This window comes from Tenrec ecaudatus, chromosome 18, assembly GCF_050624435.1.
Source record: "Tenrec ecaudatus isolate mTenEca1 chromosome 18, mTenEca1.hap1, whole genome shotgun sequence".
Classification (NCBI taxonomy): Eukaryota; Metazoa; Chordata; class Mammalia; order Afrosoricida; family Tenrecidae; genus Tenrec; species Tenrec ecaudatus.
The window spans coordinates 70,749,538-70,773,412 of NC_134547.1; the positions used below are offsets into that span (position 1 = coordinate 70,749,538).

A 23,875-nucleotide genomic window follows, 5' to 3' on the forward strand; every position below is an offset into this window, starting at 1 on the left:
CCAGGTCCCCACGGAGAGATCTTATTTCCAACAAGAGCTTCTGTACTCTCCAGGCATGCTTCTGTACTCTCCAGGCACGCAAACCCCCTAATTACAGGTAACCACTTATGTAACAAAGTGGGCTGTACCATAACCCTGAAGGTCCTGAGTTCATTGGAGGAGTAACCTAGCACCAGTGCCCGGGGCAGGTATGAGGGGGTGACTTGTCTCCAGAGCCCACAGAACAATAGCAACACCTCTACTCCTCTAGGCAATCAGCTAGGTGCTTGTAAGAGGTCACTTGAAGGCAGCCCTATTATGGGAGGATAAAGTGGGGAACAGTATTAAGAGAATGTGACTGGGACTCGTCTCTAACTCACAAGGGTGAAGGCCTCCCTCCACCCCAGAGACCCAGCCTGCCAGGCTTCTTAATAGATGAGAATAAATGATTTGTCCGCATATACTCTCTTTCCAGTCTCCTTCCCCGGGAAATGTGAATAGACACCCATTCATCTGGGAGGTTATTCAAATGAACAGCACAAGGTTTTGGTGTCTCAGGGGTTAGAGGTGCCACCTTCCACCCGAGAGACCTTGTTTGATTCCCAGCCCCAGCGCACCTCGTGTGCAGCCAACACGGGTCGTCAGCAGAGGCCGGCATATTGCTGTGTGGTAGCAGAGCTTGCAGACTCAGACAGACTAGGAAGAAAGGCCTGGCGTACAATGTGGAAGGAGAGAAGTACAGCCTACTCTCCGGAAGACTGTGCAGTAAAGTACTTCATGATAGCTGGCTCTGCCTGGGAGCCCTGGTGGAGCCAATGGTTAAACGCTTGGCTGCTAACCATAAGGTCAGTGGTTCAAACCCACCAGAGAGACGCCCTGGTGATCGCTCATCCTCGTCCTGAAGGGTGAGTCACCACTGTCTCAGTGGCAGTGGGTTCTTAATTCTTTCCTCCCATGGAGCCCTGGCAGTACAGTGGTTAAGTGCTCAACTGCTAAACCACAAGGTTGGGTTGGTAGTTCAGACCCAAGGTCTGTCTGTCCCACAGAGCAGACCGTCTGCTTCCATGAAGACCACAGCCTTAGACACCCAGTAGGGGACTTGAGAACCTCCCCAGTGGATCCCAACCACCACGCCGGCTCTGTGTTGAGGGCAGATGTTCACCTCCTTCTTTTATCCTCTTGTTCATGTTTTCAGCCCTGAGAACATGCTCTGAAATCTGTCCTGTGTTTTAGGGTTAGTAATTGTCACTTCGCTGTTGCTTCCCCAAACTCTCAGAGCCACCGAGTGGAAGCCGACTCACAGCTGCCCTGTAGGACAGGGTAGAGCTGCCCCCGTGAGTGTCTGAGACTGCTGCTCTTGAAGGGACTAGAAAGCCTATTCTTTTTCCCGTTGAACGGCTGGTGGTTTCAAACTGCTGACCTTCCAGTGAGCAGCCGAGTGCACAACCACGAGGCCACCAGGGCTCCTCTTTAGCCGTGGCTTCGTTTCGGAAAGTAATTTGTTTTGTTGAAAGACAGGCACGGCGGAACAAACCGATTCAGCAAGAGCCACATGAGCGATTCGTCGACATCGATGTCGTTCTTCAGGTTGTGGAGGCATTCCCAACCTCCTATCTGAAATTGCCCCCCCCTCCCCCCGCCCGTGAACATATACGTGCTGCTCTCTAGGGTTTGTGCCACGTCTGAGCCGCTGTGATCGTTCTGCAAGAGAACTCACGGCAGTGTTCTTTCGTCGCTAAGCTATTACTTGGTTTTACGAAAACACTGGGGGATAGTTTTAGTTTAAGGTTTAAAGATGATCTCAGGACATGAGTTTCAGGGGCTCCTCCAGCCCCTATGGCCCCAGAAAACCTGGAGCCAGCCCCTGGGATTTTGCAATTCTCATCTGCATTCCCCCTGCCCTCCATTTGATCAGGATTCTGTTACGGAATCTTGGATCAAAATGTTCCGTCCTGGTAGCTGGGCACCATCCAGTGCTTCTGCTCTCACGGCAAAAGAGGAGTTGGCCCTCGGAGCCATAAGGCACACCTTCCATATTCTGTTCCGATTCCTTTAAAAAAAATCATATTGTATCAAGCATATGTGTACCTGTGTTGCCATCATCATTTTCCAAACATTTTGTACTTGAGCCCTTGGTATAAACCACTCTTTTCTCCCCCTACTTTTCCAATCCTTGTCTCCCCTTTTTTCTCTGTTGCTCCAGGTATTTGGGAAGTTGCCCCCTGACTTATTTTATTGTAGTTCTTTTTAAAGCTGTGCATGTACGTGCTTGTGTGCGCCATCATTTTCGCAGAGTCCTGGGGGTACTTTGGTTGCCAAGAGTGGAGCCCAGTTTGTGAACCAGCTGAACAAATTAAGGCTATACTTTGTAGCTAGAATGCCACAGCAACCTGCTTATGGTTTCAGTGGATCTTTTAGATTCACGGCTCCTGTATAAACCTTGTTGGGTGCTGTCCAGTCGGTTCTGACTCACAGTAGCCCCATGTTCACAGGACAAGTGCCGTCTGGCCCCGTACCCCGCCCTCACAGTCACCCCAGTGTTTGTCTCATTGCTGAAAACACTGAGACAATCTATACTATTCTTGTATTATAAATACATTTAACTTTTAATAATCTATAATAAAATAATTGGATATAATTCCATGCATCGTATATTAGGTGGCAGAGGAAAGGGGAAACCAAAATCCTACCTCTTTAAAAAAATTCCTCAATATTTTGACTTACTAATCATTAAAAACTTTTAAAATCCTTTTATTGGAAGCTTACAGCTATCATAATAATCCTTAAGCTGAATCACCAATCTGCACAACGGAGGGTTTTCAGTCTTTCCCTGTGGGTTACGAATTGGACTGCTAACCCACAAGGTCAGCAGTGGGAAACCAGCAGCCGCTCCTCAGGAGGAAGACGAGGCTTGCTCCTCCCAGACAGAAGTTACAGCCTCGGGAACCCACAGGGCAGTTGTACTCAGCCCTGGAGGGTCACCGTGGGTCAGAATTGACTTGATGGCTTTGAGTCATTTTGAAAACTGCCGCAGTATCCTCCTATTCTGGCGACTGTTTGTTTTCTTCAGGTGACATGTCCGAAGTTTGTGGAAGGGAGTCTCAACACCATCACTTCCAGGGAGCAGTCTGGCCTCATGAGCCCCAGGGTGGGGCAACTGGTTAGGTGCTGGGCTGCTGACCCAAAGGTCGGAAGATTGAGGCCACCTAAAGGCACCTGGCAAAGAACGTTGAAAATGCCAGGGACTGCCAAAACCATATTCGTCTTTGAAGAAGTGCGGTCAGAATGCCCCTTGGAGACAAGGATGGCGAAATTCTGCCTCACATAATTTGGCCATGTTGTCAGGGAAGACCTGTCCCTGGAGAAGGGCATTGAGCCAGTGGGAGGAGGGTAGAGATTAAGATTTTCTTGCTTTTTCTTTTTTTTAACCTGAGAGACTTGGCTCTAATGGATGCAGCCCCAGTGTGACATCTGTCCAGGAAGGAATGGAGCCTCCCCAGACCTCCCCCACCCCCATCCAGCTCACCCTCCTCCTTTCTGCCACCTACCTGGCCCCAGAGACCCACCCTGAGTTTGCAGTCAGTGCTCCCTCCCAAGGTCCCAAGTGTTCTAGGCTCTAACTGTAGCTTGGCCCCATTTGTTTGAATTCCCCTCTGATAATTTGCATTGCAAATTCTATCCAAAACTCCCAGACAACTGCAGAAACCTCAGTGCTGCCACTGAGGCAAATACCCCTCACTGGCCTGTCCCCTCAGAGTCCCTCTCCACCCCTACATCACTGGGTGGTACGGGGTGGGGGGTGGAGGGGGCTCTTTCCTGGCTGGTTCTCTGGAGGCAACTAGGGGATGTGTGGAGTTCTTCACTGGGGCCTGACCACTCTCCACATTCCAGGGTTTCAGACTGGGGCTCTTCAATCACCAAATGGATTCCACCATGTGGCTGCCAGTTCCCCCTGATGTCTAACCACCTGCTCTCGGAACTGCCCCCAAATCTCAAAGCTTCCACCAGGAAGTTTGGCAGCTGTAGGATGCTGAGAACGGTCACTTTATGCCTGTGTGCTCCTGTGAAGTATGGGCTGGGTCTTCCTCTAACTCAGGGGTGGGGACCTTTTCTTCTGCCAAGGGCCAGCAGTTGGATATTCAGAACATCATTCGGTGGCCCTAGTGGAAAAACAGTTCACCAACTCCCCCTAAAGTGATGGGTGGAACTGCTTCTCTCTGGTGAGGCGTGCGACGTTAGCTGGTGTTCATGGTTTCTCAGACCTTCTACACCTACGGGGCGAGATGTCCCCCAACATCTGCCTAAAATAGACCCTTGGGAGATGGAGCTGCCATATACCCGCCGACAGGCGGAGAGAGTTGGGTAGGGAGCTCTCCTGGCGCCCAGGACACCACGAGGCTCAGAAAGCCTTTGCTCCAGTCTGTTTCACCACCTCCTGGCCATGTGTCCTTGGGCTTAGGCACGAGTCCCCTGGCCCACAGAGTCCACGGACCTAAGAGGACGGAGGCCTCTCCCTTGTAGGAAGAGGGCAGGAGGGCTCAGGCAGAGGCTGCTCTGCTTCCTGGGAATGACCTAGTCCTGCTGGACCCTGAGCTCCCCCCAACCCCCCTTCCCTGCCCTGCAGTGTCCAGACTGAGCCCTGAAGGGCCTCAGGCTCAAGCCCAGCCCTGCAGAACCCTGCTCAGTCCCAGCCGGCCCTGCCCCACCCACCCAGCAGGATCCCAGCTCTCAGGTGCTGGACGTGCACCCACAGGCCCCCAGAGTCTGGTCTGAGCAGGTGCAGGAATGCGGAAGTGCTTCTTGGAAGCGGGGACCTCGGTGAGAAGGCAGCCCTGGTCTCTGGTCTCCTGAGACCTGGGGGCTCTGCAGAGCTGCCCTCTGTGGTAGGACTTCTGGGAGCTTTGGGTCCTCAGAGACGCTCAGCCTCTCCTGGGGGCGGGGCACAGCTTTCCAAAGTTCCTAGCATGCTCCTCTCTCATGCCCCTCTCTCTTCTCCATGGAAGGAGACTGCTTCCTGGCTCCCGAGGGAAGGCAGCGTCAGGTCAGTCCTGGACACCGGCTAGCCATTTGCAGAGCCAGCATTGGACTACATCTGCTGTAGGGGCATCCACAACACTCAGAACTGGGTCTGAACTCCAGCTGGCTCCCCCAAGTGGCATGTGCCCAGTGGGTGTCCACTGGCCTCCAGGCCATTCCTGTCCCACTCTGTTAGGGAGAGGGTCTTTGTAAGCATGGGGCCCGGCCACTCTGCCAGCAGCTTCCACTGTGGGTTCATCATAACAGGTCAGGTATCCCCCTCTCTTCTGGCTGCATGGGTGGAGGGATGACCCCCCCCTTTCCTGGTAGTACCCCTCCCCTGTCCCAGCTCCCGATGCCTAGCTGAGGCAGAGCTGTGCTCGCTTTCGGTCATTTTCAAGGAATAAACTGGCTTTAAGCGCCAAGTTGGGGCAGGGGTGGGTGGTGTGGGCGGAGGGAGGTGGCTCAGATCCCGGGCTTTTGCCACATGTAACTAACCGGGGCCTGGGACTTGGAAAGGATTTTGTCTCAAGTGACTTAAGTTCCAGATTTACTTGAATGATTGAACGTCAGGTCCCAGTGAGTCAACATAACATTACTTCTGACCAATCCTTGGACGTTTATTTATTAAGAAACAGCTAGTCTGAATTGCCCATCGATGGGGGGAGAGCTGGGGTTTCTAAGTCGCTTAAAGTTTCTGGGTGAGCTCCATCTCTGAGAGGTGGGTGGCGGCGACGGAATGGCTTTCTAGGGAACAAAGCTTTGTACACTCACAAGACCAATGAATGCATGTCACCTGAAGCCTTCTAGGGCTGTTTGAGAACATAGATTTCCAGGTGTCCTCCTGACCTCTTAAGGTGCTGGCCAGGAGGAACCTGGGGGTCTAGTGTAGGGGTCATTTGGTACGGTTAGCATTTAAACATACCAGCAGCTACACTCTCATCTATTTCCTGGATTTATTCAGATGCCTGTCCAGTCATAGAAGGTCCTCACGGTGTCCTGGAGCCCAGTCTGAGGGGGCAGGCAGGGAAACCCTGTGAGACAGAGCACTCCCAAGGGAGTGCTCTTAGGGAGCCGCCACCCAGCAGTGACCACTAGGTCTGAGCAGGCCCAGAGGGTCTGAGCCATCTCCAGTGACACTGGTGAGGAGACAGTGGGGCAGCAAAAGGACGGTCTAAAGCTTTTGTGCTGTGTTTCTTCAGTTTATTATGTTCTAAAAACAGTCCTGTAGTTACAGCAACAAAAACATTTCTCCTACATCCGCCTTATATGTATCCCTACACCTACAATGCTGAAAAAACAAAAACAGGCTGGGTTGATTTTTGAACCTTCCCTTGCAGCTCTGGACAGAGCCATCATTGCCACCCAGTTACAATGATGCGATGCTTTGAATCAGTTTAAATCAGTTACAATGATACTTTGAATCTGTTTAAATCAGTTACACTGATGCTTTGAATCAGTTTAAATTGGTTACAATGATGCTTCACATCTGGGCCCCGCCCCCATCTACTTGAGCTACTAAGTAGCACCCATTGCTGATTTTGTTGCTTCCAGGGTTCTTATAGTCTTCCAGGTGGCTGTGATGTAACTGTCTCTGAGTTTTGTCAACTCATTCCAATCACTCACTTCTCTAAGAATGAAGTCCTTCCTAGAGGAAGAGGAGAAGGAGAGAAATCCACAAGGCTCCCACGCCCATAACTCCAGTTGCAACACAATGCTGTTCTGTGTAGGGAGGTTTTATTTTTTTTTAACAGGAAGCATCTTTTCCTAGTATTCATGTAAATGAAGTATTTCATTGAAAGCCGTGTACAACACAATTTCTCACATTTTTCCAGGACTTCAGTGCATGGTGCTCTTTACTAAGGATTTGTATCATCTGGCCCAGGAGGTGTTTCGTTGGGGGGTGAGGGGGAGTGTCTGCCACCAGGAGTTGGGGCACTGGGTGCCACCAACCCTAAGCCACACCACTCTCAGGGTGGATTCAAATGCTGACCCTTTTGACTCGCCTGACTGTTAGCCTACAGACTGGCAGCTCCTTGCAGGGGGAAAGCTTGGTGCAGCCAGTGGTCACCGGGCTAAAAGGGAACATAGTTGTGGTCCACAAGAGGACGAAGCAATAGCAAGGTATGGGGGAGAGGTAGGCTATGGGAGCATTTGATGAGTACTTAAAAAAATTTTTTTTATTAGGGGCTCATACAACTCTCATCACAATCCATCCATACATCAATTGTGTAAAGCACATTTGTACATTCATTGCTTTCATTCATAAAACTTCCGCTCTCCACCCAATTTGATGAGTACATTAAAGTGCTGAGTACGTAGTTGATGATCTGAGATATAACCCCCGTCTACCTTACCATGAAAAAGTTGCTATAAAATAAGGATCATAGTCGAGAAAAACCCAATGGAGCTGATTTCTAGCTCTGTAACACGAGGGAGGCGTCACCACTAGCAACGAAAATAGACAGTATCTGTTTTTGGTAGCAAGGTACGCACCCATGTCCAGGTGCTTCTGTCAAGAACCCAACCCCCAGAGACACTGGCACAGGGGGCAAAGTACCCCAGCAAGGTTCTGGGCTCCCCGAGAATCATGCTGGGCCTCATAGCAGGAGACTGAGTGTGTACGTATTAGGGGTCACTCGGGCGATGTGGCCTTGTGGACGATGTAAAGCCCAAAGCAGCACAACGCTCGCAGTCTATGTGATGCGAGACGGTTTGACGTGAATCCGTAGAAACGGATTCTCGAAAGATCCCTACCATGTGCGTCTGGGACTCCCTCTTAGCAGCGAGTAGGAGAGGAGGCAGTCCTGTGAGAAAGCCGTGACTGGTTTCTCTTACGGGAACATTTGCATCCTGCGACCTCCATTGCCAAGCGAAGAGCACTGGTGTGTGCCAGGCGGCCTGCTGTTTGCCTAACGCTCTTCCCGTCTGTATTCAGATTCTCGACGAATTCAAGAAAGACTCCTTCACGTTTGTCCTGGGGTGAGTTGGCCCTGCTGTGTGATGGCTTCAGGGTGGCTAGGCGGACCTGGGGGGGCCTGTCCACTCACCCACCCAGCGCATGTGATTTCTGTGGGGAGAGTGTCCCTCTGTGGGCGGCAGTGTGGTGTGGATGAAGATGGCCCCCAGCAGGGCTGTGGGGTGGAGTATGGGGAGAGTCGCCCTGGATTGAGGAGTGGGGGAGGGGGACAGGCACAGAGGTTTCCTTTTTACAAGTTGGAAATCCTTTGGGAGGCCAGCTCGGCTTGGGGAATTCCTGGTGGATCACAGCAAGCTGAGTTGCCCAGCATTGCACGGAGCTGCCTGGGCTCAGGACTGGACACCGGGCAGGATTGCTGGCAGAGCACATGGCGGCAGGCCTGGCGGAGGCCTTTACTAGGGCTTCTCCTGAAGGGGCGTTAGTGGCCCGAGTCCCCCGCCCTCGTCTTCGCAGAGCCCCTGGGTCAGCCCCCCTGAGCCCCAGGGTTCACCTGAGTTTCTGAGACCCCTCAGGTTGGGCCGTGGTCTCATCCACCGGGCATCCTCTCTGACACTGTGGGTGCTGGGCTTGGCAGGCCGCCTGGTCTCCTGCTCTGAGTCTCTCAACATCCTTCCCTTCTCCCGAGGGCAGGAACACTGACCGGCCGGATGCCTCCGCCGTCCACCTGCACGACTTCCAGAGGTTTCTCTTACACGAACAGCAGGTGAGAGGGGCATGGGTTTGGAGGGCTCTCATAACCTGGACCTCACGGGGTCATGACCCCAAAGGATGATGTGGACCTGGCCCACCCACACTGAGCCTGACCCTCCCCCATCCTGCGGGTGGTTTCGAACCTCTGACCTTGAAGTCAGCAGCCCAACTCGAGGGCAGTGAGTTTGGTTGGTCCTTTTTGGAAGGAACCCCAGTGCCGTCATGGGTCAGGTGTTGGACTGTTCACCTCAAGATCAGCAGTTCAAAACGACCAGCCACTCCTCAGGAGAAAGAGGAGGCTGTTCAGCAACATAAAGATTTCATCTCAAGCCAAACTCCAAGCCATGCAGGCAGTTCTGACTCAGCGACCCTGGAGAGCAGTGTATAACTGTCCCTGTGGGTATACGGGAGTAGAAAGCCTCATCTTGCTTTGGGATAACCACTGGTAATTTTGAACTGTTGGCCTTTTGCTTAACTGTCCAGTGTTTGTGCTCATGCTGATAAGGCCCCTGAGGGGGGTCAGAAACCCTGTGTAGAGTCACTATGAGTGCACTTGACTCAATGGCAGTGGGCAGGGTGGGTTCCTTATGGGACGCTTACACCTGGCAGACACCACACACAGCCCAGAACCCCGATAGGTGACACTTTGTATGTGTGAGTTCGAAATTTTTATTTTCGAAAGCAGTTTATGGTGGTTTGAGTAAAAGTTTACAGAGGAAATTCATTTTCCAGAGAACAACTTTTATGCCTTTTGTTTCGGGCCATTTTATTGCAGTCCCTCAGTGTGGTGGCATGCTTCCCATGGCCTCCCTGGGACCCCATGTCCTCTCTGGGGCCCCCATGTTCTCCCTTGACCCCATTTCCATTTGACCTTCTTTCCCGCTCCTTCCTGCCTCTTGAGTTTTGCTTCTGGTCTTGTCTGGAGGAGTGTGTCCCTCACCAGTGTGCCTGGGCACTCTGTTGGGCTGAGTATAGTTGATCTTGGAAGGGGAAGGGGTTAGGTTCCAGGTGTGAGGCTAGGGCCATTGTCCGAGGGGTCTCTGTCTGACCAGTAAGCCTGGCCTTTCCTATGAGTTGGATCTCATTCTGCATTTCCTCCCACTCTGTCCAGTGTCTCTGGGCCCTCTGTGGTGAGCCCCACCAGCGCGGTCAGCTCAGAACTCATGGCGTCTTAGCTCTCGGGGCAGAGCTGGACCCCGAGGGGTGAGCCGACTGCCCGGCCCGTGTGCGGAGATTTCATATTTGTGTTTTCCAGGAGTTGTGGGCTCAGGATCTCAACAAAGTCCGTGAGCGGATGACGAAGTTCATTGACGACACCATGCGGGAGACGGCGGAGCCCTTCCTGTTTGTCGACGAGGTGCGTGGGCTGGGCTGCCTGGGCCTGCTCGCCTGGGCAGTTTTCTGCCCTCTGGGGCTGCCTTCTGGGTTCTTCTCCATGGGCTCTGCTTCCAGTGATTCTCCGGAGAGCTCTTCTCCTTCCCCTTTAATGGCTAGAGGAACCCTGGTGGGGAGGGAGTGATGTGGTGATTGGGCTGCCAGCCACAAAGTCAGCAGTTTGAAACCTCCAGCCACTCCATGGGAGAAAGATGAGGCTTTCTCCTCCAGGAAAGAGTTACAGTCTTGGAAACCCACAGAGGCAGTTCTGCCCTGTCCTGCAGGGTCCCCATGAGTCAGGATTGACTGGATGGTGGTGTGGGTGTTTTAAAAACTAACCACAAGTTCAGTTCTTTGAACTTGCCAGCTGCTCTGTGGGACAAAGATGAGCCTGTCTGCTCCCATAAAGATTCTAAAGCTCAGAACCCCAAGGGGACAGTCCTACCCTGTCCTGTAGGGTGGCTTAGGATGGTGGGGTGGGGTGGTGGTGGTGATTTGAGGTGCTTGGGGGCAGGTGCGGTCATTGTTGTCATCACTCAATGTGGTCTGCCACTGGGGAGGGAATGACAAGCAGAGAGACAATGTCCCAGGACGAGGGTGTGCAGGGGGATTGGTGCCTGATGGCCTGGTTGACATGGGGCATGGCTAGGCAGCCTGGGAGGCGGGCTGAGAGAACTGGGGACCATCGGCTCCCCCTCCCCACCCCAGGGCACAGAATATAGGTCCAATGTCACTCAGTCTTTGTGTGGGTTTTTGTTGTTTTAAGGACTAGAAATTGGGTTGTGTGTATATCGTTTGTTGTCCTTTAGACGGTAGGTTGCTGATAATGTTCTGCTTCTGAACTTGGCCAGATGTTCATTCCGTTATTTTGCCTTAACCTTTCCACAGAACTAGTTGCTATGAGCTGTGGGACCACAAGGTCTGCAGTTCAAAACCACCAGCTGCTCCTTGGAAGAGAGATGAGGTTTTCTCATCCTGTAAAGAGTTTGTTGGAAACCTGCAGGGGGTTCCCTGTCCTTATGGGGTCAATATGAGTCCGAATTAATTTGATGGCAGTTGAGTTTGGGGTTGCCTTGGGGTTAATGAATTCCAATAGATGGTGCCCCCGTGTGGACAGGATCAGAACTGCACCCTGGTGTTTCAGTAGCGGCCATCAGATTTTTCTTGTGAGGCACCTTGGGGTGGCCTGAGCCTCCAGCCTTTCAGGCAGCAGTGGAGCAGGGTGACCATCTGCACCCTCTGGGAATCCTTAAAAGTCACAAAGAGGACACGTATCATGTGTGCTCTTGCACGATCTGATATGGTCGCGTGTCGTTAGGTGATATCGAGTGGGCTCCAACCCTTATGCACAACAGAACCAAACACTGCTTGGGCTGGCCCCGGCCTCACAATGGGAGGGGTGCCGATATTGTAGGACAGACGATTGACATACCCCCTGGGACAGGGAGGCCTAAGGCCGGTCTGCACTGAAACCCTCAGGAACTAGGTCTGGGGGCTGGCCGGCCAGTGTCATGGTCAGAGTTCCCGGCCCCTGCCCCCTGCCGGCCTGAGCAGAAGTTGTTCCTTCTCGTCCACGAGGTGAGTGGGCCTCTTTGTCTTTGTGCCCATCGTAGTTCCTCACGTACCTGTTCTCGCGAGAAAACAGCATCTGGGACGAGAAGTATGACGTGGTCAACATGCAGGACATGAACAACCCCTTGTCTCACTACTGGATCTCTTCGTCACATAACACGTGAGTTGCCCTGGGCAGGGCAAGGACGTCACGACACGTGACTCTCAGTAAAGGAGGGGGGCGGGGAGGGTGTCCGTGGAGTTGGTGGTGTTGGCATGGGGGGGCAGTGCACTCCCTATCCTTGCCACATTTAGAAAAGGAGCCCCTTTCTAAGGCCAGGAGAAGCACATTACCAAACTCGGCTGTGCAAACCGTGGCCTCATCTCCCCTGAGATCAGAAGACCTAGTTGGTGCCTGGCCACCACCACTCCCGACTTTTCTACTCCGTGCTGCAGGAGAAGCGTTGCGAGACACTGGGGTTGGGAACCCAAACCTCAGCTTCCTTACAAAAACAAAGCAAAAAGCCCAAACCTGCAAGGGCTTCCCGAATCAGGACACACTCCAAACTTGGAATGCAAACTAACTCCAGGTCAGGTCACCTTTGAGCTTAAACGGATCGAGTAAAAAAATAACCAGCACCGCCTGTCCGTACCTGGCTCCTTTTCGCCACCACCTCGATGAGGCGCAGTGGCCGTCCGTGACTTTGGGACAAAGACAGGAAGGCCAGGGGGCAGCGAGACTAGGTTTGTGGCCACAGGGGCGCCGAGAGGAACTGAAAATGCTCACATACTATGACGACAGTCAGCCCGGTCATGCCACAGACACGTGCTGCGTGGGGACCAGACGTGTGCAAATCTTCATGGAAAACACACTCGCCTCCTACTGATCTACCAGACAATCAGCCACGCGCTGCCGGAGAGTCCATACCGTCTCCTAGCGACCCTAGAGGACAGGGTAGAACTGCCCCTGGGGATGTCCGAGATGCTAATTGTCTTCAGGAGTAGAAAGCTGGTGGTTTGGAACTTCCAGCCTAGAGGTTAGCAGCCCATTGTGCCCCCCCCACCCCCTTAAATTACTAGCACTGGTTTACGTGGTGCCCACACCAGGAAAACTACCAGTTTGGATAGTTGAAGCCCCGCCCCTCCCAACCAGATAGAAAAAGTGTGTTTTTCTTAAATGACCCCAACTGCTTTTCCTGGCATGGCCATCTCTTTGTGGGACGACTGCTGATGACAGCAGGTGGCCCAGCTGAGGAGGAAGGTTCCAGGCAGAGGGGGAGAGAGTGAGAGAGGTCTGTTGAAGCCGGCGGGAAGGATCTGGGGGATGGTGGTGGCGAGCTTGGGGGACAGGTTCCAGGAGAGGCAGCCGGCAGCCTTGGGTGCAGCTGGGTTCTCTATCGAAGGCCAAGCAGTGGGACCTGTGTGTATAGAAAGAGATTTCGATCAAGAAACAGCTCACCTACAGCTGAAGAAGGGTAAGCCAGCCTGGTTCCAGTGTCTGGGTCAGATGTAAGCTGGGGGCTTCCGACTCCTATAGCTGCAGGCAGGGCTGATGATCAGGCAGTAGGAAGACCACTGGCTGGTTGGGGCAGAGCTGAATGCATCCGAGGTTGGCAGGCTCCAGCAGCAGCAGTGAGCTCACATCCTCACCGTGTCTGAGAGCAGGCCACGCCCTGACTGACACTTCCCGCCGTGTGTCCAGGCTGCAACCAGATGGAGGCGGCACATTACCCTGCTCTCCCCACAGCTGCTCGGCTGTGTCACGGAATATCCCATCCCAGGAGCTGACCTCAGTGTTGGAGCCTATCACAGGGGCGTCCTGGTGGCCCAGCAAGTGGACATCCAACCTACCACAAGGAGTTTCTAATAGGCTTTCCCGGAGCGAGTCTTGGAAACCCACAGGCAATTTATTCTGCTCCGCCCTGTGGGTTCCCTCTGAGATGGAATCAGCTTAGATCATCTCAGGGATGCTGGGGGTGGGGGTGTGTGTGTGTGAGGGGCATCAACACCTTCTTAGATGCTCATGTGCAGATTGACCTCTTGGATGGATGGGCTCACCTGGCCACCAGGTATCCTCTGCTACGCCAGGAGAGAGGAGAGGGGCTGTCCACAGGGTGGCTTTGTAGCGAAGGCCTTTGGCATGCAACGGCAAGCATTGGCAGAAGGCACCAACTTTCCGGGTGGGACTGGATGGTTTCCTGGTCCTAGTATAGTTTCTCTTGCCTGAAAGCCTTCCCGTCGGCGGAGGGCTGGGTGGCTTGGAATAGTAACTTCTACCAGACCCAGAAGGCAATGAAGAGGCTAGAAACCCAGGTGCAGATCCTGCGGGCTCACTCGACCACCTGCGAGGAAGCACAGAGGGTCGTGCACAGTATTTTGGTTTCTGGGGGCACTGAAGAGTGACGTTCCGCCGTCATTTGCTAAGTGGGTGACATGAAAACGCCTGAAAGGACACAGACACAGTGAGCCCAGGCTGCTGGGAAAATGATGCTCACAGACCTGCTCCCTTTAAGTTATTATAAAACACAGGATCTACGCTGTGCCAGAAAGGGGCACACGTGCCAGCGAGGGCGGCCTGGGCGGCCCCTGGTGGCCTGTAGTAGGTGTGGCCTGTGATCATGGAAATCGCCTTCCGTGTGAAAGGTGCTCCCAGGACAGTTCAGGTGGATGGCCCACAGCACTGCTCCAGGCCACCCACAGCTGCCCAGCCACTTTCCTGAGCCCAGCTGGGAGCCCCCCCTTCTAAACCGAGCTACATGGAGGCTGAGAGGCTTGTGGGTGGATGTAAGGACTTTCAGGTCCCCTTGTGACTCCGTGGACAATTGTCCTATCGAGTCAGCTCCCACCCACAGCTCCTGTTGGTACAGCCAAACCAAACTCTGCCCAGTCCTGTACCTGCCTCCCAGTGGCTGTACTGGAGCCCACACGACCTAGCCATCTCTTCAAGGGTCCTCCTCATTTCTGGCGTCCTCCTTCGCCGAGCGTGACGTCCAGGGACCGAGCTCCTGATCTCATGTCTGAAGTGCATGAGGTGGAGTTCTTGCCAGCTTGTTTCGATGGGGCATTCTTGCCATGATTCTACCCAGCTGGGCTCATTTTTTCCATCTCTTCTTAGTGCCTTCAGCCTTCCCACCCGGTGGTGAACTCCCTCACCCGACACCATGGGCTGGGCCTCCACCTGGAACCCAGCCTCTCCCCCTCTCCCCCACATGGTTGACCACATGGTGATGGCTCACTGACGCCATGCAAGTGCTGTCCAGAAGAGCAGCAGGCCCAGGCTGCAGAGGTCTATGAGGGCACCCCAGTGTTGGGCACTGGCCCCCACTCAGCTCCCCTCTCCCATCCTTCAGGTACCTCACAGGTGACCAGCTGCGCAGTGAGTCATCCCCAGAGGCGTACATCCGGTGCCTGCGCATGGGCTGCCGCTGCATCGAGTGTGAGTAGTCCGTCCCCCGGGGGTGTGCCGTGGTCACTGCATCAGACTGGGCTGGCTAGAGAAACAAATTTAGTGATGCTCAGCTGTGTGAGGGAGCGCTTGATATCAAGAAGCTGTGTAGACAGGAAAGCAGCCCAACCCAGTCCCACTCAAGTCCATAAGTCTGATACTAGTCCGTAAACCCCTCTTCTGACTCACGAAGCCAACACACAGTGATGCAGGAATGCAGGAGGATTACAGGCCACCCCTCCCCCCTTTTTATATCACCAAGTTGACATGAAATGACATAGCTACCTCGGAGATGACACAAAGGGCCCAGCCCTGCCGCCTGCTTCCTGAAAGATGAGAACCTTGGAGGCGCTGAGGACCTGTTCTGCTCAGCTCCTCGGGTCTCGGCAGTAGGGCTGGCCTGGGTGGAGCAAGGAGATGGGTGTGGCACATCCAGACTGGCCTGAGACTTGCTCGAGGCTGTATGTCTTGAGCCCCATGGGGCAGGCTGAGGCAGAACTGGGTTCCTGTTGCATCTGAGGAGGGATGTAGCCCCGCAGTATTCCTTGTCAAGGTGTGGCATTGGCTGGCTGGATTGGAGCTGTGTCCCCTTGGTGCGAACCCTGTGCTGGTGGGCATTGGCCCTGGTCTTTAGAATGTGTCCTGACCGGCTGGATACAGAGATGGCTTTGTTAACCTCTGCCCTCCACCTTCTGGGCTTTTAGGAGGCTGGCGGGTTAATAGTTGTCGCTGGAGCGGGCACAGGTACCAGGTATCCCCTCTATTGGAGGAGTCTCTCAACAACTAGCAGCCCTGGTGGTTTGTGATCTACACATTGGCAGTTAGCCCCAAGGTTAGCAGTTCATACCCACCAGTCGCTCCGTGGGAGGAAGATGAGGCTTCTGCTCCTCTAAAGATTGAGAGGCTTAGAAACCCACAGAAGCTGCTCAACTATCCAGTAGGTTACTCTGATGTGGAATTGACTTGAACCCACCAAATGTGGAGTTTTGAGAAACTAGGAAAGAAACCATTAGGACCAACTGGTGTGACTGAGCCTGACTCTGGAGACCTGCTTCCTTTGGCCTAGTCCATGCTTCACCTTCTCACCCTTCCCTTCACCAACACCAACGGCCCAGCTAACCTCTAACAGAGGCCCCAAGGTCATCAGCCTTTTCTTTCATGGTATCCAGCTTCAGTAGCAATTATTTGAGTAGACTGTTCTGTTTCTTCGTGTGTGCGTGTGTGTGTGTGTAGAGGGGGAGATAGATTTTGATGGCTGGCGGTTGGCAGAGCCTGTGGCAATGTGTAACATCTGAGTGACTTTTCTCAAGAGTCTTTAGAAAGGAATTCTTTGTAGCTTTATTGTTACTTCCACCAGCGGAAACCGTCAGCCATGTTCTAAACAGGCGACCTCAGGACACAGAATACCTGACACTGGGTTTCGAACAAGAGCCGTTTAGGCGAGTCATGTGGAGGTGTTGTAGCAAATCCTCTGCCTATGAGCCCACAGGTATGGGCACACCCTCATGTCTGGGCCCGCAGTGGGGTTATTGTAGTAATCGAGCTGGCTGTAGGACCGAGGTCCTTGGATGGGTGTGGGTGGAGGGGCGGACACAGCGGTGAAGATCTGCTTCTTCCCCTTAGTGGACTGCTGGGACGGGCCAGATGGGAAGCCCATCATTTACCACGGCTGGACGCGGACCACCAAGATCAAGTTTGACGACGTGGTGCAGGCCATCAAAGACCACGCCTTTGTTGCCTCAAGGTCAGTTGGCTGCTCGCTCTCCAGACAGTTTGCCTCGAAGGGAGGGGCCGAGAGGTCTGTAGGCACAAGAAACAGGGTCCAACACATCTGCGGGAAAGTGAAAACCAGGGTCCCTTCTGCGCATCCAAGTAGGGGGAGACCCACGCCTGCACACAGGCTCACCCAGATACACTGTCACATAGACGTCCTCGTCCCCTTCCCCGTGCACACACAATGCTCACTCTCCCTTGCACACCCTCCCACAGACACATCCTGTGGGACACATGTTCACTTCCCCATGTTGTCTTATGTGGACACGCGCGCACACGAGGTCAAGCTTCATCTTGAGCAGGTCGGGGTTCAGTCCTCAGGTGCCCTGCAGGCCACCCCCGGCTCTTCTCGCCATTGTCACTTGTCATCATTTTACTGAGACCACACCCATAAGAGTGTGTCAGCCAGCCGCTTCATGCGTCTCTCATTTTAGATAGCCAATTTCCAAAGGGCCCAAACCCTACAGCCCAGTACTCTAAGGAAACAGCAGTGTTTCTTGTTGTGAAGAATTTTCCATCTTTGTCGGAACTTGGCCGTCTGCACCCAGGAGTACAGCCCAGTCCAGAGCACATCAACCCACAGTGTCAAGCGTCTTTCATTCACCTGGGGTGCTGGCCGATTCAGCCCTGGCCATCCGTACTAGGTCAGTTGGTACCAGCTGCAACCTCTGGAGTACACACACACATTAAGGGTCAGCACTCACCACCTGTTAAACTTCAGACAGCTCTTTCATCTCCGTCTCTGTGGACCAGATCAGCCGGTGCCCGTGGGACACGTCCCAACTCGGCCATCTCTTTCTGGCTGCATTTCTCCCACTTCCCATCAGCAAGTAGATCCAGGTGGTTGCCCTGCCAGCCTACCTGACTATCTGCTCACTGGCTGCCTGTAACTGTCGGTCCTAGAAAGGAACTTTCTCTGATGGGCACAGATTGTTTCCTCCATCTGTGCCACCCAATGACATGCTGCTTACTCAAAATTCAGAAAGCTTAAAAGCTCCTTTCCCCAAAACACGTCTTCAAATGGAAATCTCTTCTTCTCTCGGCACTTCTAGGGGGAGCTCAGGTTCCACCCAAGCTTCCAGTTCTACTTAGGTTCCTGACCGGAAGGAACAGACCCTTTCTAAAGCCCTTTATCAATGAACGCCTGAAGACGGGTTTTGTAAGCGCTCAATCATTGTGATCCTCGTATTGATTTCCTTCACCCTGTAGGCTATTGATAATGCCAGGTGGGAGAGATCGCCAATATTCACAGTCGGGTCAAATAGACGTAAACCCTCAAACTTCTGAAAGCCCACACCGACTCTTCTCCATCCCTGGACTGCCTTCAGCTATGTGCACATGGCCGTGGGCCTCTGGCAAGGTGGACCCAGTAGGTCCTGCCCCTATCATGTCTGTTCCCTAACCAGCCTGGCTTTGCCCAGGTGACTCCAGAAGCAGCTTTCCTCCCCTCAATGGCAGCACGTCATTTCTTACAGTTCTTTTTAGTTCTAGCAGGAAACAGTAACAAAGTAACCATCTAAGAGTCAAGTTTAACTATCTCCCCCACCCTTAAAAACAGATCCACCATAAATAACCACTCTGACTTCAAGGGCTGTGTCTCCCCCAACGCTGATTTCAGTTAGGTTCTGCGATTCACTACAGTGGTCACAACGCACGTGGGCAGTGCTCACGTTACGGGACTTATTAGGGGGTGGACAGGCTAAAACTCTAGGTGGAAATGCTCAAAATAAAACTGCTTAGTCAGGGCATTATCAAGCGTTTAGGGTTTTATTGGCCAAAGGGCATCTCACTCCACTTTAAGCCTCAACCCAAAGGCATTCAGCTGGACCTCCCAAATTAAGTGCCCAGAGGCACCTCAACCCCAAGGCACCCGGGTCCCCAAAGTGCTCAGAGGCACCCCATTCCAGTCACCCTCAATCATCAGCACTCAGTTCCTACACTGTGGGTGAGCAAACCTAGCTATCTCCTGTATTGAGTGTTCAGAGACACCCCACTTCACAAGCCAACCTCCTCAGAACCACTCCGTTCTACTTACGGGCTGACTACATCTCATCCGCTGCTCCCAGTCTGCTGATCCTTATCCTTCATCCCTCTAGTGTCACCCCTCAGCCGTCTCCTGGATCAAGGAGGTTCACTTTGTGGGGATCTCTGGGTCCAGAGGACGTGCTCCACTCCCAGCCCTTGCTGGGAGTGAGACACCCCCTCTCATGCTTTTGAGAGGGCTCTGGACACCCAGAGGATGTCCATCCAGTGGAGCCTGCTACAGGCACACACAGCTGGATTCTCTCCGCATCTCCTCCTACCCTCTCTCAGGCCCGTCAGGAAAAGGTTGATTGGTAGACGTTACAGAGATGCTGGCTACAAGGACCACGTTACATGATGCACCACTGTGTCGGCCTGTTTCTACAGGTGGAATCCAGGGTGTTGTCTAGTCCCTGGGACCAGCCTCTGTGCTCTGCCCTTGGCTCATCCCTACATAGTGGGCTCCCCTGTTCCCATTTCACAGAGGAGACACCGAGGTGTTGGGTGCACACGGGCCCTCGGTGAGGCTGCTTTCTGGGCTGGCTTCTCCATCCCACCGGCAGATCTCTGTCCAAGGGTGAGGCTGACAGGACCACCTAGTAAACACTCCTACTTTGCTGGCTAGGTAGTCTTGTTTGCAACCCCTCCCTCTGCCTGGGACCTGGAAGTAGCCACAGACCATGTCAACGACGATGATGAGCCATGCTGGTTCTAATACAGCTTTATTGGCAACAACAGGCCGAGGGCCTGTGGTCTGGCTGCACCCCCCACCCCCAGGACCGCTCTTGGTCAGTAACAAGGAGCGTTCTGCGGCTGTGTGGAGGAGGCAGAGTGGATCTGCTTGCTCACTGGCAGTGTGGAGCATCCTTGGAGGGTGGGGGGTTGGGGGAGGGGGGCAGTGAGCTCAGGATCACTCTGAACTCCCAGGCCTGTTCCTAGCTCGGGGCAGGTGCCACTCTGTGCCCTGGTTACCACATCTGAAATGTGGGCTGATTAGTAAGTACTTCCGTGACTAGGTGTGCTCCCCAAGGGATTGAAATGGACAGATACACGTACAGCACCTTTCACTGAACACTGCTTACAATGGCCAGAAATGACCCACATTTCCTCAACTCACATGTTGGCGTGCACACAAACACATGCTGTCATGTATGTCAGTAGAATTGTGGCCCACAGTCTCTGCAGTCAGGTTTCAGAGGTAGGTTGTGCCTCTGGACGCTCAGCCTTTCTCCCATTGGAGGACTCATTGAAGCAACACATGTAGAAGAAGAGGGTCTGTCCAAGCTGCAGGTGGATGCCTGCTCCCCGCCCCAGGGTCAGTCAGCCCCCACCCCCCGGTCTGTCCCTGTGCTGGGCAGTAGAGGGGGTGCCTGAGCCGTGGCCTGGCGGCAGAGGGAGTACCCCTCCTGACCAGCTCTCTGCCCGCCCGCCCGCTGCAGCTTCCCTGTGATCCTGTCTATCGAGCAGCACTGTGGGGTGGAACAGCAGCGCTACATGGCCAAGGTCTTCACGGAGGTGCTGGACGGCCTGCTGCTCGTGAAGCCCACGGAGGCCAGCGCTGACCAGCTGCCTTCCCCCAGCCAGCTGCGCGAGAAGATCATCATCAAGGTAGCTTCCGGCGCGGCTGCCCTCCAGTCTGTGGGGGCTTGGGGGGTACCCTCTGTCCTAGGCAGAGCCCCCCACCTCATGGGGCCTCTGTATCCTCCCTGGTCTAGGGGGACTAGCAGCACAGAAGCCCCCTCTGAGCTGGCTGTGAGTGGGACATGCTGAAGCGTGGGTGCGCGGGCTCACAGCCGAGCCTGCCCGGCACAGGCACAGGCGCATGCTAGGCATTGGCCTGTTGGTGCTCTTTGTTTGGCCGAGCATGCGAGCTACAGCTGCTGGACACTGCCCCTGTGTTCCATAGGCAGCATCTAGCTGCTGGCAGCAGGGCACAGGCAGGAGAGAGTGAGGCTCTTAGCGCCGGCCCCTCCCCTGACTCCTGCTCCGAGTGACCTCCAGATTTCCTGGCTTTTGCTGTGGGGTCTGAATTGAGGAGGGCAGTGGTCACGAGGGCTTGCCCCTCACTGTCCCGGCACGGGCAGACTGTGCTGTGGGTCAGGAGAGGCCTGTTCACTGCACTCTCTTCTCCACTCTCAATACAGCACCCTGCAGGATGGACCACCAGTCTTTCATCTTGTCCACCCCCCCCTCCATCCCCTCATCCCATTACAGATGAGGACACAGAGGTTTAGAGGTTGAAGGGCTTGGGCAAGGTCACTCAGTTACGATATTTTAATGCAGAGGATGCGCAAGTTGTAATTTTTTCCCCTTGTTAACTGCATGGCTCCCTCATTCATTCCTTTCTGGTGGGTCTCCCTTGAGCTCTGTGCCCAGGTGCGTTATTGATGCAGGCACATTATATTCAGAAATACAAAGAAACCACCCGAGTCCCATCTGCCTGACTTGCCTGCGATGCGCCCCTGTCAGCAGGGACTCGTGTGGAACTGGGTTGTTGTCCCTGGTGGGTCCTGCCCACCAGTTTCCGTGGTGCCCTGCAGGGCTGTGGGATTGCGTTCTAGCAGGGAGATGGACAGTGAAGGGACACCAAATCTCCTGGTGGAGGCGTGTGTATGTGTGTGGGGCTTAGGGACTCGGGGCAGGTGGGTGGGGATGTGGCCCTGCCTCGGGGCAGCATTTGGGGTGCTCAGCGCTGACCACAGACCTGGATGTAGTGAGGGACAGGGATGGAGACGGTGGGTGGTGCGGGTCAGGGCTTGCTGGTGGGTCAGTCCCGACACCTGGGTAAGGAGGGGTCCAGCTTTGCGTGTTTCCCCCCTCAGCATAAGAAGCTGGGCCCCCGCGGGGATGTGGACATCAACATGGAGGACAAGAAGGACGAGCAGAAGCAGCAGGGCGAGCTGTCCATGTGGGACTCCATTGACCAGGTGGGCAACCTCCCTGTGCATCTGAGGCCTGGGGCGGGCTGGGGGTGGCTCCCTTTCGGTATTCTCCACGATGAAACGTGATTGTTTGTATCTTCTTGACGCTTGTTGAAATCATTTCACATTCCTGTGAAAGAGAACTCCGTCTCATGGCCATCGAGTCAATACGGACCCACAGCGCCCGTATAGGACAGGGTAGAACTGCCTCTGTGGGTTTCTGAGACTGCAAGGTTGTTGTTGTTGTTGTTTCCCCCCCAATTAGACAACTTTTACTAAATGAGAAAACTACACTTAAAATGCATTTAAAAACAAAACAGGGTTAGAAAAAAAGAGGTAGGCATTTTAAAGAACATTGCACTGTGCTGACAGTCAACTAGTGCTTGCAGTCAATGCAGTGCACCTACCCCTACAATGTAAGTTCACAGAATCCTCCATTGAACATCTCCAAAGGCAGCCTTAAGGTCAAGAATTTCCCGTCTGAGGCAGCACGCATTAGAAGGGCGCTGAAGTCTGAGGTCCGTCCCCATGACGGTCGCCCATGTGACAGTGCTCACGGAAAACCTTTAGCATCACATCCACAGGTCTCAAGTCTCTCCTGTGGAAAACCTCAGCTTCTAAGGAGCGGCAGGAGCAGCTGGTGGTTTACAACTGTCAGCCTTCCAGCTCACAGTCCAGTGGGTAACTGCTATGCCACCAGGGCTTCTGAGCCACCGTGAGATGCCAGTGAATTCTCGAGAGGCTGGCGAAGATGAACACACACACACACACACACACACACACACACACACACACAGCGCCATCAATTTGATTCTGACTCATGGCTGCCCTGTGGGATAGAGCAGAACTTGGGTTTTGGAGGCTGGAAGTCTTAACAGGAGTACAACGTCTCAAATTTCTCCTGAGGAGCGGCCGGTGGTTTCGAACCACCGACCTCGCAGTTAGCAGCCCAACACATAACCACTGGGCAGCTAGGCTCCTTTCATATTCAGTTTAAAAGCCATCCAGTTATATCAGTGATGTCATCCCCGAGGCCAGGAAACAGGGGACTCGAATGCTGAATGCTGGGGATCCAGACAGGGCAGGGAAGCAGCCCTGGGTAGGTGGGTAGAGACTCTGATGTCTCTCCCGAGGCCAACACTGCTCTCACTTGTAGAAGTGGACCCGGCACTACTGCGCCATCGCCGACGCCAAGCTATCCTTCAGTGACGACATTGAGCAGGTGGTGGAAGAGGAGCTGCCCCAGGTAGGTGGACCCCCAGCTGCCACAGCCTCCAGAGCTGGGCTGCTCCTGGGCCCATCACCAGTGCTGGTCCGCTGATGGCCTCAAGCAGAGTTCCTTAATGCTAGGGAGCAGTTACCTGGTTGGGTACCAAGGCCTGCATAGCTCTACTGTGATTGGCTGGCTGCCCTTCATGTTTAACCAATATGGTGGCGGCCTGTGCTCCCTGAGGCCAATGGGGACATTGAGATGCTCTCTCCAGCGGCAGCCTGGTCCAGGGTTTTCTGGCCCTCTTCCCCTCCACTGTGGGCCATTCTTTCTTGAGCGGAGCCACCAAGACACCATGGCTCTCCAACGTGGCGTCAAGTTGAGGGAGCCCTTACTGTCATGTCCTGGGACTGCAGAAGCCTCCGTAAATGGGGCTCTCTGGTTGGTGGAGGGCAGAGTGGTCTCCAGCAGTGGTCTTCCCAGGCCTCTGAGGGGAGAGCCAGGCAGGACTGGCCTCTGCTCTGCCCACTCCCAGTCTGCAGGGCACCCTGGTGCTGACTTAGCTTGCTTGTCAATGTTGGCTTCCTGTCCATCCCCACCCCCACTGTGTCCAGGACACGCCCCCCACGGAGCTGCACTTCGGGGAGAAGTGGTTCCACAAGAAGGTGGAGAAGCGCACCAGTGCCGAGAAGCTGCTGCAGGAGTACTGCGCCGAGTCCGGGGCCAAGGATGGGACCTTCCTGGTGCGCGAGAGCGAGACCTACCCCAACGACTACACCCTGTCCTTCTGGTGCGTCCTCCCCGGGCCACCACAGCCCTGTGCTCATCCCGGGGGTGTGAGGGTTCAGGGGACAGGGCCCGTGTGATTGAGGCTAAGGCACTCAGCCTGTGTCTTCTCGGCCAGAGAGAGGTCA

At 54.1% G+C, this 23,875-nt stretch overlaps 2 protein-coding genes across 2 annotated transcripts in view; both read left to right on the forward strand.

The window, feature by feature from the left end:
• The window catches only part of LOC142431787 (1-phosphatidylinositol 4,5-bisphosphate phosphodiesterase gamma-2-like), a 70,325-nt gene extending 62,344 nt beyond the window's left edge, over positions 1 to 7,981 (forward strand). The window contains exon 7 of the mRNA XM_075536741.1: positions 7,934 to 7,981. Within this exon, the coding sequence (XP_075392856.1) occupies positions 7,934 to 7,981 (48 nt within the window). The remainder of the gene's footprint in view (positions 1 to 7,933) is intronic.
• A 3,448-nt stretch (positions 7,982 to 11,429) lies between these two features.
• Positions 11,430 to 23,875, forward strand: part of PLCG2 (phospholipase C gamma 2) — a 50,766-nt gene continuing 38,320 nt past the window's right edge. Inside the window, exons 1-8 of the mRNA XM_075536742.1 lie at positions 11,430 to 11,438; positions 11,653 to 11,771; positions 14,941 to 15,026; positions 16,659 to 16,779; positions 20,270 to 20,438; positions 21,653 to 21,757; positions 22,908 to 22,997; positions 23,576 to 23,751. Coding sequence (XP_075392857.1) covers positions 11,430 to 11,438; positions 11,653 to 11,771; positions 14,941 to 15,026; positions 16,659 to 16,779; positions 20,270 to 20,438; positions 21,653 to 21,757; positions 22,908 to 22,997; positions 23,576 to 23,751 — 875 coding nt within the window. The remainder of the gene's footprint in view (positions 11,439 to 11,652; positions 11,772 to 14,940; positions 15,027 to 16,658; positions 16,780 to 20,269; positions 20,439 to 21,652; positions 21,758 to 22,907; positions 22,998 to 23,575; positions 23,752 to 23,875) is intronic.